The sequence below is a fragment of the Lutra lutra genome, chromosome 17, assembly GCF_902655055.1.
Source record: "Lutra lutra chromosome 17, mLutLut1.2, whole genome shotgun sequence".
Taxonomy (NCBI): Eukaryota; Metazoa; Chordata; class Mammalia; order Carnivora; family Mustelidae; genus Lutra; species Lutra lutra.
Window position 1 is genome coordinate 47,166,386 of NC_062294.1, and position 11,060 is coordinate 47,177,445.

Sequence of the window (11,060 nt, forward strand, 5' to 3'; positions counted from 1 at the left end):
GCGTGAGGGGGTGGGCCTTCGCTGATTGGTCCCTAGACCCTCAGGACGGGTCGGGCGGGGTTTTTCTACCGAGGCGGGAACCCAAATGTCGTTTTGATTGGCAAGATTTGGGCCCAGGGGCGAGATTGATTCTGACTGGTCAAGCTACTGAGTTTCTGCGCGGGATTGGCTTGCAGAAAGACAAAGGCGGGACCCGGAGAGGAAGCTTTTGTAGTCGACGCTCAGAAACCTACGCGGCGACACTTGCAGGAGCTGCGGCTCTGTAGGTGAGTAATCTTGGGCGACGGCGGCCATCGACGCCAGGCCAGGGGAGCGTTCGCCTCCTGGGCCTTCTCGCGCCTCGTGTGAGGAAACTATCTTCCCGCTGCGCGAGGTTAGGGCGTTTCAGAGTCGTCTCTTTACTTAACTGGCTCTTACATCCGGGTTTTTCTCTTGGGCCGCCCTTTGAGCTCCTAGGCCAATGGGGTTCGCCACTTAGGACGCCCCGCCTACTGGTTCACGTAGAGCATCTTGGGACTCGTAGTAGACCTCTAGAGGGTTCCCTCTACCACGCGGGGAGGAGAAGCGGGGTCCCGCTTTCGCTTTGTTTTCCGAGCTGTGCAGCTTTCTCGCCTCTCCTCACTTCTTCCTGGAAGTAAGATCCCTGAGCAGCCCATTAAGCCCGCTTTGGGACAGAGGAATTGGAGAAACCCAGGGCTGAAGGTACCTTTTTTCCTTCTTTCAGCTCTACTTCGGCACCTCTCCATGGCAGTTCCCGAGACCCGCCCCAACCACACTATTTATATCAACAATCTCAACGAGAAGATCAAGAAGGATGGTGAGTTCTGGGGATAGTCCAGACTCCAGGTGACCTCGCAGGAGCCGGCCCCTTCTTCCATCCCCCGCATTCACGTCTCTTCCTTCGCCTTCTCCAGCCAAACTATCGGTTAATCCTTCAGCCTTTGCACACGCTGCTCCTTGTGTCTTTAACGCTCCTGCAGTCCATCTTAACGCTCTAGCCATTAACCTGGTCACTGTGGTTCATCCCTGAACGTCTCAGCTCACAGGACTCCTCCAAGAACCCTTTGGCGTCCCCTTACCACTCAGGTGCCTGCCCCTGACTTCCCATAGGCCTTGGACATGTCCCTCTCAAGCCCTGATTGTTCTGGGCTGTTATGGGGTTGTCTGCACTGATCTGGGAGCTCCATGAGGGTAAGCGCTGGGATGGTCTTGGTCACGGTGGTATTCTCAGTGATCAGCCCACGATGGAGGTGTCTGATTTCCAAAAGGAGACGGAATTATAGTAACATTGCTAACACCATCATCGGGTACTGATATGTACATTTTTACTACTTTAAATTCTCCCAACAGCCCTTCAGGAAGGAGCTGTAACACCTTTTTCTCAGATTAGGAACCAGACTCAGGGGTGATGTGACTTGCCCAAGGCCACACAGCAAGATAAAGGGGTTGAGGCCACCAGCGTGGAATTCGGCTTAAGAACTCGATTCTTTTTTTTTTTAAATCTTTTTTTTTTCTTTTTTAAGATTTTATTTATTTACTTGACAGAGAGAGATCACAAGCAGGCAGAGAGGCAGGCAGAGAGAGAGAGAGAGAGAGAGGGAAGCAGGCTCCCCGCCAAGCAGAGAGCCCGACGCGGGACTCGATCCCAGGACCCCGAGATCATGACCTGAGCCGAAGGCAGCGGCCCAACCCACTGAGCCACCCAGGCGCCCAAGAACTCGATTCTTGACCTTCGATGTATTTTTTTCCATTTCCTTTATCACCTTTATTGAATTTCATTTTCTATATCTGAAAACTGAACAAAGTCCTGGTACTTTTCTTTGCATGGACGTTGCATGGATTACCTGAGCCAAACATCATCTATGCAGTGCTTCTTTATATGGTATCCAGTTGTTAGTAAGGGCTGGGTAAAATTTGTCTCTTATCCCCTTAAGAAAAGTCTTGGGGGAGGGCGAATAAAAAAGAAAATTCTCAGGGAGAACCAAAGGAGTTTGCTGGGATTAAGTTTGAGGTTGCCAATAAAGTTACCATCGAAGAAAACCAGACAAGCCATGTAAGTCCCCTGTATGTGCTCTTAGAGTATGGTGCCCAGCCAGTGGGGCACCTGGACAGAGGCATTTGTTCCTTCTCAGAGAAGCCTTCCAGGTAGAGGAAGCTGTGTGTATGTTGTGGTGAGGGAGAAAAGTGTTCCGAACCTGGACCAACATGGGCAGATTTCTAACGGCCAAAGAGACCCTGGGGCATTCTGGAAATAACAACTAGTTTTGTGTGACGGAGGCTTGTGTCCAGGGAGAACCCTCCAGTGAGTAGTACACTGAAGGTTCCTGGCCTCTTGTGGGCGGTGGGCCGTTAGACTTTGTCCTGAGGCCATCTGGGAGCCAGGCGAGGGACACAGTCTGGTGTGAGGATGATGTATGGAGACTGAACCTGAGTGGGCAAGAGGGGAGAAGGGAGAGAGGCCCAGATTCCAGGGGAGTGGCTTTTTTTTTTTTTTTTTAAAGATTTTATTTGACAGAAACACAATGAGAGAGGGAACACAAGTGAGGGGAGTGGGAGAGGGAGAAGCAGGCTCCCCACCAAGCAGGGAGCTCAATGCTGGGCTCGATCCTAGGACTCTGGGATCAGGACCTGAGCTGAAGAAAGACGTGCAGCCAGCTGAGCCAGCTAGGTGCCCTGTCAAGTGTGGTTGTTTGTTAGATGCAGTGGTGTGGGGTTCAGATGGACTTGGGTGCCGCTCTGTAGCTTCCCAGTACCTCCGGGGCACTCCAGAGCCCCTGATAATCCTCTGAGCATCTGTTTCCATTTAGTAAAATTAAGACTGTTACGGTCACTATCTCCTGAAGTGGTTATGAGAATTTGGTGAAGTTTTTTCCGTAAAACATATAATGGTATCTTTACTCATGCAAATGTTTTTGGAGATGGGTGGCCGCTAAAGTCTGCACGGAGTATTGCAGTACACAAGTGGGAGGGGCTCGTGGTTAAGGATCACTAAACCAATAAGCACATCCGAGGTCAGGAGGTGGGCAAGACTTCAAAGGAAAAGCAAGTAGGGTATGAGGAGTGGGGAGAGTGGCAACAGGGCACCTTAATTAAAACAGGATGGTCAGGGGGAAGCCTCTGAAGTGGGAACACTGTTACTGAGACCTGGTTGACTAGAAGGAGACAGCTGTGGACACAACAGGATAAAGGTTTTTGTGGTGGAGGCAGTGGTCTGGGCAAAGGTCCTGAGGCAGCATCCGTGTCCTGGCCTGGGAAAGGGCTGTGAGGCCAGCGTGACTGGGAGTAGGGGAGTGGGGGGGGAGTGGGGTGGAGTGTGGGGGAACGAGGTTGGAGAAGTTGGCCAGGGCTACCTCACCCAGACCTGGGTCAAGGTGCCAGTGACCGGAAAAAGCATGCTCACATTTATTGAGCATTTGTCATAGGCCCTTTGTTACGTGGGTCTCCTGTTCATCAAGCAGGAGGAGGTACCGGTACCCTCCGTGCTCTCAGAGGAGCCCCCACAACTCACCCCAGTGTTCTTGGCTGCTGCTCGTACTGCTGGCCCTTGAGGGGTTCCTGACCTGTGACATTGTGTCAGGTGGCTGATGGTTTTCCTTCTGGGCCTCACTTGGCTCTGAAAAAGGATCTCAGTCCCCAGTACAGGTACCAAGACTTCCAGTCACCCATGGGCCTTTCCTTTTTCCCCCTGCAGAGCTGAAGAAGTCCCTGTATGCCATCTTCTCCCAGTTTGGCCAGATCCTGGATATCCTAGTTTCCCGAAGCCTGAAGATGAGGGGCCAGGCCTTTGTCATCTTCAAGGAGGTCAGCAGTGCCACCAACGCCCTGCGCTCCATGCAGGGTTTCCCCTTCTACGACAAGCCCATGGTGAGTGCTGTGGCAGACTGGGTGGGTCTGGACCTCTTGTCACCCGTAGTCTGGTCCCCTGTAGTCTGGTCCCCTGAAGTCGGGAGTCTCTCTGGCTGTTTGTTAGCATTCACTGTTCTTTGTGCTGGAGCCAGCAGGGGGTACCCAGTGACCGAGGGAGCCCCCAGCTCTGCCCTTGCAGACCTCAGGTAGGGACGACCCAGAGGAGTCAGGAGCAGGATAGGGGAAGTGCACAGATCTTGGGGAGCTTAGGGGACACACCTGACCCAGTCTGGGGGTCCAGAGAAGGCTTTCTAGATGTGAGGCTCAAAGGAGAAGGACTAGCTAGGGAAGGCGGTGAAGAAGGTGTTAGATAACCGAGAGCATCTGCAGTTGAGGGAGTGGGTCAAGTTGGTTTGGCTGGAGAGAAGGGTGAGCATGGGGTGGGGGTGCTGGGGAGCCTTGGAAGTGTTTAGGGAGATGCCTCTGGCTGTTGGGGAGCATGGATTAGAAGCCGGAGTTTAGGGGAGACTGCATGTGCAGGAGCTTCAGCCCCGACCAGGTGTGGGCCGTGAATGGGTTGAAATGGGTAGATTGGGGTTAAGAGACCATGTGCACAGCCAGGGGGCTGCATTTTAAGGTGGAGAATGGCTTAAAGTGCCTGCCCTGTACTAGTGTTCCTATCGGATCGCTGGCAGCCATCTTTTGTTCTTGGGGCCCTTTCCCTTATCCCTCTATCATCTGAGTTTCACCTGATGGGAACATGCCTCCCTGAACCAACTCCCTTGGGGAGGGAACAGCAAATGCTGGTATGTCCAGGTCCCAGGCAGGTCACCTCCCGTGGAAGACAGTGGGCCCCGGGAGCGGTGAGGTAGCCTGGAACTTTCCCCTCTGTGTGGATGGTGCACTGGTTTGTCTGCTGTCGCCTCTGGACGTGAGCCCAGATTTGCTGCATCTTACATGGCTTTTCTGGGGCAGCTGGGAATTCGCTCTTGAAGTATAAAGACCATAATGTTACTGGGTCAATCCTCCTCCCCTGCTCCCCAGATCACTGCTTAGAGCATTTCAGACACTTTTTTTTTTTTTTAAAGACTTTATTTATTTGACAGAGAGATCACAAGTAGGCAGAGAGGCAGGCAGAGAGAGAGGGGGAAGCAGGCTCCCTGCTAAGCAGAGAGCCCCATCTGGGGCTCCATCTCAGGACCCTGGGATCATGATCTGAGCTGAAGGCAGAGGCTTTAACCCACTGAGCCACCCAGGCGCCCCCTGGCAGTAGAGTTCTGTCCAGGAGTCTGTCAAGCCGGTCTGGCCTTTGGAACCTTCACAGCGGTCTGCTTCTTCCTCCTCTCCCATGGCTTTCCTGGTCTCTGCTTGGACCCCTGCTCCCCACAGGCTCTTCTCCACATGTGGCCTCAGGGCTGCCTCCAGCACACCAGTGAAATTTGCTCACTCCCTCCTTAGATCTCCCTCCCTCCCTCCCTCCCTTTCTACACCAGTGTCACTTCACTGAGGCCTCTCTTAGCCACACTCTGAAATTTTTGATTCGTATCTTTTTTTTTTTTTTTTTTTTAAATAGGCTCCATGCCCAACCTGGGACTTAAACTCACAACCCTGAGATTGAGAGTCACATGCTCTGAGCCAGACACTTTTTAATCTTTTTGTTCATTCTCTTTCCATACAGCATGAGAGTGGGGCCTTTGTCTGACGGGCTCATTGCTGTACCCCCAGAGTAGAGGGTCTCCATAATCTGCTGAGAATGAGCTTTAGCCTGCGGGTGTAAACTTTTTTTTAATTTTTTTTTTTTAAGATTTTATTTATTTGACAGAGAGAGACACAGTGAGAGAGGGGACGAAGCAAGCTTCCCGCCGAGCAGGGAGCCCGATGTGGGGCTCGATCCCAGGACTCTGGGATCATGACTCAAGCCGAAGGCAGATGCTTAACAACTGAGTCACCCAAGCACCTCTGGAGGTCTGAACTCTTGTGTGATTGGAACCACCCCTTCCCCGCATAATGTTCCTATCCTGGCCCTGTTTCCTCGGATTTCTGCCTTTGACCCGATGCTCAGTACTGTCCCATATTCCCTTCAAAATCCCAGCAACCCACTTACTGTGTGCCAGCTACTGTTCCAAGCACTGAAACTCATTCAGGCCTTATGGTCATCTTTTCAAGTGGGAAATCTCCACAGTCCCCATTTTCAGATGAGGATGTTGAGGCCGTGCGATTTCAATAACCGGACTCACTGAGCTTCTGGTAAAGGTCTGCTTTTGCACCCAGGCAATTAGGCCTTGAGATCGACACTCTTCACCCTTCTGCTCTCTGTTTGGCAGCGCATTCAGTATGCAAAGACTGACTCCGATATCATTGCTAAGATGAAGGGCACCTTTGTGGAGCGGGACCGCAAGCGGGAGAAGAGGAAGCCCAAGAGCCAGGAAACCCCAGCAGCCAAGAAGGCTGTGCAGGGTGGGGCAGCCACCCCTGTGGTGGGGGCTGTCCAGGGGCCTGTTCCGGTAAGCCAGGGCCAAGAGATGCTGCCCTCTCTCCATCAGGCCTGCCTTAGCCTTATGGCCTGGCATGTGGGCACAGTCGGGGCAGGGAGGGCTCCCCTTGGGGTTCTGGCTCCCTTTCCATTTCCTTCTAGAACTTGTTCGCCTCTCATTGAGGGATAGCACAGCTGGGTGATGTCTGCACTTGGAAGTGCCTCCATGCTTGTCTAACTGTTTTGCAGAAGCTTTCTTACTCTTGTGTGTCTGTCCCTTAGTTTCTTTCTCCCCTTGACCTTGATCTTGTTGTCTGTGTCTTAATGTCTGTGCAGAAAATCAAGAGGAAGCCACGAACCAACTTTTTTGGATTAATTAGTGAATTTAATTTAGCAGGCTCGCCAGAGAGTAGATCAGTGTGGAAGAAATCAGTTTTATTTCTCTGTGCTAGCAACAAACAAGTAGACTCCAAATTTGAAAATACCTCAAGATTAAAAGTAACGAAAGGTGTGCAGAAACCACCCACTAAAAGTATAGACTATCACAGAGAGAAGTGGGAGGTGAACTCAGCAAATGGATGGGAGACTCAAAACTTAAGATGCCAGTCCTCCAGATTGGTCTAACACGCAACACAAATCCAGTCAAAACGCCAGCAGGAATTTGGGGGACATTGGCGGTCCATTTCCACAGGTGTGCGGAGAGGCAAGGCAAGGCAAGGCGGGAAAGGAGAATAAAACGGTGGGGGGGCACTGCAGTCATCAAGGTAATGTGATGTTGGGGAGGAAGATGGACCAGGTTGCAGAAGAGGGTCCAGAAAAGGTCCACACAGGCTTTTTCAGCCTGTAAAGGCTCCAACAAGGTCCAGTGGTAAATGGGCTTTTTTTTCCCCCCTAATAAACAGTGCTGGACCAATTGGTCCATATTTATGAGGCAAAGTATTAGTCTTACCTCAGCTATGAAAGTTAATTTGAGATGAATCATAGACCTTAGTGTGACAGCTTAAACAATAAAGCTTCTAGAAGGAAACAGGAAAATCTCTTCATGACCTTTGTGAGGGCCCGAGAAGTAGAAACATCCTGTTTTCTAAACAGAATGGAGAAAAGCACAAACTACTTCAGAAAAGTCTTCGCCTTACTTTGGGGTCTCCACGTTGGCTTTGCTGCTTGGGTCACACGTGGTTTGTCCGGCTTTCGCCGATGCCGGCTCCCTTTCTGTCTGGCCTCAGCAGTGGGGTGGTGTTACGGCCCCGCTTCCCTGCTCTGACCCACTCCCCTCTTCTGCACCCAGCTTTTTGTCCACCTTTGAGTCCTCAGCTGTGGTTCCCGCTCTGGCCGCCCCATCTCCTCTGGGGGTGGGAGTTATGCTCCCTCGGCCTGGCTCCCTTCTCCCCACCACGCCTCCTGTCTCAATCCGCATCTGCCCTGCCCATCCCCTCCCACTCTGCCTTCCACTGTCTGTTCCTCTCTCTGCAGGTGTCTTCCCCCACCCAGGTGAGTTTTTGTAAGGAAAAGTATAGCCTGTGCTCATGTAGGTTTTGCTCCATCCATTTTCCTTCCGGTGACCTTTGTCTCCATGGGTGCCTTGGGCTCTCTGCTTGGTGGCTTTCACACCCGATGAGCTCTGTTCCTCTCTGCCTCCTGCTGACGTCACACCTGCCCCGCTCAGCCCTGCCGTCCTCTCTCTGTAGGGCATGCCCCCGATGACCCAGGCACCCCGCATCATGCACCACATGCCCGGCCAGCCTCCCTACATGCCGCCTCCGGGCATGATCCCGCCCCCAGGCCTGGCTCCCGGCCAGATCCCGCCAGGGGCCCTGCCCCCACAGCAGCTTATGCCGGGCCAGATGCCGCCTGCCCAGCCTGTAAGTGTCTCCTCCTCCTGGGTGTCATAAATAGCTGGGACGTGCGAAGGGAAAGGACAGGGATGGGTGGGGGCTCGGTTATGGGGGCAGAGCTTCAGGTGGTCAGGGTGAGGCTGGAGGGGCGACCAGAACCTAGTCAGACTCGGTGAACTGCAGAGAGCCTGCCGATGGCTACAGCAGTGCTCTTTGTGGCTTGTTTCCTGCTGGGGGCAAGGCGGTATAGACAGGCAATCTCCGGGATGTCAGGTGAAGGGCTCAGAAAGAATTCAAGCAGGGCGGTGCTGGGAAACAGAAAGGCAGTAGGTCCTGCACTAGACTCATGGCTCTGTCACTCCCTTGCAGCTTTCAGAAAATCCACCAAATCACATCTTATTCCTTACCAACTTGCCCGAGGAGACCAACGAGCTCATGCTGTCCATGCTTTTCAACCAGTAAGTGGGGCTGGGTGCTGGGCATAGGCCAGAGGGCAATGGCCAGGAGATAGCACCATGTCCAGGCTGGTGGTGTCCTGAGCCAGCTTGGGATTTGCAGACAGGACAGTGACTGGAGGCCTAAAATGTGGAAACTGAGGCCAGGCCCATGGCCAACGAGGTGCAGTAGTGGCAAGCCTAGGGCATAGCAGTGTGGGACCTTCTTTGACTTCGTGAGGGGTGGGGGAGCCCCTGGGCCGCCACTTTGCAGTCTCTAAATCAGAAAAATGCTAGGTGCATATAAAATAATGGTGAGGTGGTACCTAGCAGTTGGAAGGTTTTATTTATTTGAGAGAGAGAGCCAGAGCACAAGGCAGGGGAGGGTCAGAGGGAGAAGCAGACTCTGCTGAGCAGGGAGCCCTATCCTGGGATTCCAGGATCATGACCTGAGCCGAAGGCAGATGCTTAACCAACTGAGCCCCCAGGCGCCCCCTAAAGATCCTCTTAAGACAAGTTCTGGGCGCCTGGGTGGCTCAAGCCTCTGCCTTCGGCTCAGGTTGTGGTCTCGGGGTCCTGGGATCGAGCCTCACATTGGGCTCTCTGCTCGGAGGGGAGCCTGCTTCCCACCCCCTTGCCTGCCTCTCTGCCTGTCAAATAAATAAATCTCTCTGTCAAATAGATAAATGGAATCTTAAAAAAAAAAAAAGACAAGTCCTAAGGGGTGTGGTGTGGATGGACCTCATTTCTCAGGCTGCTGGGGAATTGGGGAGATGGGAGAGGTCTCTCGTGCTCCTCGGCTGTGGTCTGCTCTGGGGCAAGCCGGAGGAACAGAGCAGTGGTTCTTTGTGACGGTGCCGACAGGGAATTTTGCGAAACTCCGTAAGACAGAGAAAAACAGTACCACACGTATATCCTTCTGTAAAACAATACGTACTTTGTAAGAACAGCGGCAGAAGAAAGTGTACCCAGCAACCGTGAGCATGGTTGCCCAATGGGGAAGGAAGTTAAGGAAGAAAACAGGGAAATGAGAGGAACAGTGGATCGTAAAAAGGGTAGTGTTATTCCCGGAACAGGGTGGGTGGGTTATGATTGGGGAAGGACATGAGGGGGGGCAGTGTCCTGTTTCTTTATTTTTTCTTTTTCTTTTTTTTTTTAAGATTTTATTTATTTGATAGAGATCACAAGTAGGCAGAGAGGCAGGCAGAGAGAGAGGAAGGGAAGCAGGCTCCCTGCTGAGCAGAGAGCCCTATTTGGGGCTCGATCCCAGGACCCTGGGATCATGACCTGAGCCAAAGGCAGAGGCTTAACCCACTGAGCCACCCAGGCACCCCTCCTGTTTCTTTTTCTTAATTTTTTAAAAATTTATTTTTATTTTTTTATTATTTATTTTTTTTTTAAATTTAAGAATTTATTTTTATTTTTAAAAGACTTTGAGGCAGAGAGAGAGAGAGCCCAAGCAGGGGGAGGGGCAGAGGGAGAAGCAGGCACTGAGCAGGGAGACCAATCTGGGGCTCGATCCCAGGACCACAGAATTATGAGCTGAGCTGAAGGCAGATGCTTAACTGACTAAGCCCCCCAGGTGCCCCATGTGTCCTGTTTCTTGATCTAAGTTGTAGGTTACAAAGGCATAGGTGTTCACGTTAAAATATTTCCCTAAATGACACGTTTGTCTTGCGTGTACTTGTTTCTGTTGAGGTTCCTCCACTTCGCACTGTGTGCATCTGGGGGCTGGATTATCATCGCCCGTGGTGCATTGTGGGATGTTCAGCAGCATCCCTGGCCTCTACGCTCCCAATGCCAGAACATTCGGGGGAGATGCCGAGTCTGGCTCCCTGAGATCTGTTCCCTTCTTTCAGGTTCCCTGGCTTCAAGGAGGTCCGACTGGTCCCTGGGCGGCATGACATTGCCTTTGTGGAGTTTGACAATGAGGTCCAGGCAGGGGCCGCTCGGGACGCACTGCAGGGTTTCAAGATCACCCAGAACAATGCCATGAAGATCTCCTTTGCCAAGAAGTAGCACCTTTTCCCCCTGCCTGCCCCTGCCCCCTGTTCTGGGGCCACCCCTTCCCCCCCCCTTGGCTCAGCCCCCTGAAGGTAAGTCCCCCTTGGGGGCCTTCTCAGAGCCGTGTGTGAGTGAGTGGTCGCCACACAGCGTTGTACCCAGAGTCTGTCCCCAGACATTGCACCTGGCGCTGTTAGGCCGGAATTAAAGTGGTTTTTTTGAGGTTTGGTTTTTCACAACCATTTGTCGTTTTTATTTTCTTATGCTCTGTGCCTTCTTTTCTTACACATCAGAATATTCTGGGTGTTTGGACCTCTTAGCATGTTGGGGTTTGCAACCCTGGGGAAACACAGAATAGTGTAGTAACTTTGTCTAAGCTTTAGGCATCTTTACCAGTTTGGAAAAATTCCTCTTTTGTCTCCTTTGAGCATTCAGAGCTGGAAATGGAAACCCCAAATGCCATGTACA

At 52.2% G+C, this 11,060-nt stretch overlaps 1 protein-coding gene across 2 annotated transcripts; it reads left to right on the forward strand.

Moving 5' to 3' along the window:
- The first annotated feature begins 70 nt into the window (after positions 1-70).
- SNRPA (small nuclear ribonucleoprotein polypeptide A) lies at positions 71-10,831 on the forward strand. Of its 2 annotated transcripts, none has more exons than XM_047711902.1 (7): positions 71-266; positions 725-817; positions 3,692-3,864; positions 6,171-6,350; positions 8,008-8,181; positions 8,524-8,612; positions 10,448-10,831. In XM_047711902.1, the coding sequence occupies exons 2-7, from the start codon at positions 745-747 to the stop codon at positions 10,605-10,607; spliced, it is 849 nt and encodes a 282-aa protein (XP_047567858.1). In that variant the 5' UTR covers positions 71-266; positions 725-744; the 3' UTR covers positions 10,608-10,831. The 2 variants fall into 2 exon arrangements, with proteins under 2 accessions (XP_047567858.1, XP_047567859.1); XM_047711903.1 differs by lacking the exon at positions 71-266 and adding an exon at positions 500-634.
- Positions 10,832-11,060: the final 229 nt, after the last annotated feature.

Bases quoted from the DNA above. Each gene is read 5' to 3' on its own strand.
- SNRPA (XM_047711902.1), top strand. From the start codon at position 745: ATGGCAGTTCCCGAGACCCGCCCCAACCACACTATTTATATCAACAAT. The intron at 818-3,691 runs GTGAGTTCTGGG...TTCCCCCTGCAG, and splicing joins CGAGAAGATCAAGAAGGATG to AGCTGAAGAAGTCCCTGTAT. The intron at 8,613-10,447 runs GTAAGTGGGGCT...CCCTTCTTTCAG, and splicing joins CTGTCCATGCTTTTCAACCA to GTTCCCTGGCTTCAAGGAGG.